The 3,831-nt window shown below is 35.1% G+C and overlaps 1 protein-coding gene across 1 annotated transcript; it reads left to right on the top strand.

Moving 5' to 3' along the window:
• The first annotated feature begins 1,578 nt into the window (after positions 1 to 1,578).
• On the top strand, positions 1,579 to 2,256 carry LOC110021748. The gene has a single exon (XM_020720367.1). The coding sequence runs from the start codon at positions 1,579 to 1,581 to the stop codon at positions 2,140 to 2,142; it is 564 nt and encodes a 187-aa protein (XP_020576026.1). The 3' UTR covers positions 2,143 to 2,256.
• The last annotated feature ends 1,575 nt before the right edge of the window (positions 2,257 to 3,831 follow it).

Here is a 3,831-nt window from a genome sequence, read left to right as displayed (position 1 = left end):
AAGACTTATTTTCTGCATTAAATCTTATTTTATATTAAATCTATGTTAACTATCACATTACACTAACAAACTCTATAGAAAGTTCGTGAGCCACCACTACAAAGTTACATGAGCGCACTCATAAGGGGCAGTCAGATAAGTCCTTGGTGGACAAATTTTCTTTCACAAAATAAATACAACTCATATAAAATAATTCATTGACATACAATATTTAAATAATGAAAAAACTAGCCCATAACTATAATAGAAAATCATATCTAGAAAGTGGTAATATGAGGTAATAACTAGAAAGTGTGCACACAAAAAAATAAGAAAAAGATGATAGCCTAACTAAAATTCCAATTCAATAATGAAAAAACTACTTCAAAAGTTACAGGTTCTCTCTTTTATCATATCTCGAGGGCAATATTACAATTAGCAATAAAAGATGTCATTAAGAAGTAATCACTTGCTATATTTAAAAGAAGTATTTACTAAACTACTAAAGATAATAAGGAGGCTCCGTCAGTAGCACACTGCATCATAATATTTATGGGAGATTCTATATTCAAAACATATGTATAAATAAATGGCGTTTTTTTGTCTTTCAATGTAGATGACAACGATATTTTAAGTGAATCATAAGCACTTTAAATAATATTTTGTTCAACATGATCTTTTAAGAATTGGGCACCTAAATTATCAAGTAGTGTTATTGTTAACCTTATACAGTCAAATTCCTCGTTTCTTAGAATTATCCTCATAGCACAAAAAAGTACTTTACTCCAATTGAGAATTCGGATCTATTAATAAAATAAATGTTGTCTAGCACTCTTTATACTAGGTAGTGAAATATCTGAGATACATATCTCTTCTGGGAGCCTCCAAAAGGAAAATACAGCCTTAGCTTCAATTTTGAGCCTACAAGGGATTTGCCTCCATCCTTGAGATCCCACATCCTTCTCTCATCACATTTATCGTTCAAAATCAAAACTTATGATGAACCAAGCATTACCTTATCGCATTATTTAACATATTTTTAGTCCCATTTCATCAAAGTTGATTTCACCTCCTTATTTATGTCTAGCACTCATTCTTCTTCAATGCAACTCCAAGCACTAAGCTCCTTATTTATGTCTAGCACTCATTCTTCTTCAATGCAACTCCAAGCACTAAGCTCTTCACAATGAATCCTTGCCCAAATGCTATCATGCCCATATATATATATATAGATTACTTTGAATATATTTTTTTTGCAAAATGAATATTTCAAAAGATCAATATTTTAAGCAAATAGGAACATGAAGCGGCATCCTTATTCCTGAAATATCCGGTCAATCACGCGATCAACAATCTAACAAATCCACACAACCATTTATTCCACGTCGGAACCAATCCACCAACCAAATCATCAGTTTACTCCTTCACTTAATACCCATCCGTGGCTTCAATAAACTTTAGTCATCCGTGACTCACATTAACTTCACCCCGGTCAAAACGTTCTTAACCGGTCATCCTGTACGTCACCACCCCCTTGTCCTGCCGCCTATATATCTCCCACATCCCCGCACTCATTCCCCTGCAAACCCAAAACAAAAAATGGGCAGCTCCGCCTCCACCGCCTCCACACCCGTCCAATCTCCCACCGCCATGGTGATCGACGCCGACGGTTCCCTCTTCGAATACTCTCACCCCGTTGCAGTATACCACATACTCGACCTCAACCGCCGCACCTTCTTCCTCTCCGACGCCGACGAACTGCTCTACGGCCATCAAGTTCAAGCCTTGGAGCATAACCATCTTATCCAGCTCGGAAAGATTTACTTTTTACTGCCGGAGAAGATGCAGAATCATGTGCTGACGGCAGGGGAGATGGCGGCATTGGCGGCGAGTGCGAGCTCTGCAATCGCCAGCGCTGGTTTGAGGAGTAAGAAGAGCGGCGGTGATGGGAGGAGGAGGGGGAAGAAGGGTGGTGTTCAGGTTATGCCGATTATTGCGGCGATGGAGTCCGAGGGGTATGAGAGGTTTAACGAGAACAGGGTTGGGAGTTGGAGAACAGAGAGAGGTGGGGAAGTGAAGCAGAGGGATTTGGGGAGGGGGAAGAGTGGGATTAAGGGGACGTTCATGCCAAGGCTAAGTTCTATAGAGGAAGTTTGTGATTGATTCTCCGGCAATGTTTAATGGTTATCGCCAATATGGAAGAAGCTCCATTTTCTTTTTTTTTTTTGCGGTGTACAGATTGATGAATTAGGTGGTGTTTTGAGATTGTGATGAGTTTGGGAATGGGAAATTAAATAATGTATGATTTTGAATGATATTTGATTAGTCTGCTGAATATGAATTTAGATGTGATTCGTACTCATTGTTGATTAAGGAAATAGAGCAGAAGTTTCATTATTCCTGTTTTGGCTTCCCTTAAATCTTATTAAAAAAAAAAAAGAAAAAAAAGAGGAAAATTTACATATAGGCCCTTAAATTTTCATGTATTTACATATCTGGCATATAAAGTTTAATTTTTTGTATATATGCCGCCTTACCTATTAATAACAACTAATTTTTTGTCGAAAATTGGGTACCATTAGTGACTAAAGATTTTAAATATTAGCCTCTAGTAAATTCTTATATTGCAGCAATCTAGCGTTTTCACACCGCACCTACCATTAGTTAGAGCTTTCTGGCAGCGGTCTAACTTTTCCAAGAAATTGCAGCAATCTAGCGTTTTCACACCGCACCCACCTAGGTGCGGTGAGAGCTTTCTGGCAGCGGTCTAACTTTTCCAAGAAAATAAAAATTTTTAATAACCACAGCACCTAGCTTATCAGCAAATTATTTTTAATCAGCTTGTCATCAGATTATTCAATAAGCTGCACCTGCCCCAAACAAATCCTTAATTTAAAGGACAATAAAATACTTAAATAATATATTCAATGAAAAATTAAGAGTTTGAATTTTAGAAAATTAAATGGTAGTTATTTTTATATTTAAATTTTTTTACATATACTATATTCATGTGAATTTAATATTAATATTTTTGCAAGTAAGTTGGTTTTCAAGACATATAAATGAGTTAGGAATGGGCATTTCCATGCATGCCACCCCATATATATATATACATATATGTATATATCTTAACACCTAGACTTGTTACATTCATACCATCAAAATTGTTAATATCACATGGGGGCAAAACATATAAAAAAATATAACTTTTTAAACTTTTATGCAATTGAATACACCTTTTAAAGTTAGCTGTTTTTGAAATGTAAATACATTGAAATTGAGTGGCATACATGTATATGTTCCAAGAGAAGAAGAATTAGAGTGAGCCCAAACAACAACAATTTCCAAACAAGACATGATTTATTTTGAAACGGCATCAACAATAAATCATAAAATATTTCCCTCAATTTGTAGTTATAGAAGGAACAATTTTCTCCATGTAGTCCTTTCAGATGACGTGATAGGCTTTTTCAAGTGCAGTAGATTGAAGCATCGCATTAAGTTCCTTAACCAAAAAAATTAAGGTGGTCTGTCATTTGCTGGGGTTGTTAACACAATAAAATAAAAAAAAATTACTCTTAGGCTTAATTATATTTATAATGAAGAAAATCGGTGCTGCACATATCACCACCTTTGACTTCAAAAATTAAAAAAAAGCTATACAATCTATAAACAGTGCAACATGTAAGCACTTATCACCACATATTAATCTTATGTTCTTTCATTTCTAACCCTCTCATTTATATTTATAGAGCTTTGGTGCCATAAATTTTAGTTGTAGTATTACAGATTTGAGTGGTAAGCATGTAAATGCCAAGGTTTAAATGTTAAATATATAAAAGTAAAATCTAT

Source organism: Phalaenopsis equestris, unplaced genomic scaffold (assembly GCF_001263595.1).
Source record: "Phalaenopsis equestris unplaced genomic scaffold, ASM126359v1 Scaffold000140, whole genome shotgun sequence".
In the NCBI taxonomy this organism is placed as follows: Eukaryota; Viridiplantae; Streptophyta; class Magnoliopsida; order Asparagales; family Orchidaceae; genus Phalaenopsis; species Phalaenopsis equestris.
Note: the sequence above shows the minus strand (reverse complement) of the source record. Positions and strands in the feature narration are given on the sequence as shown.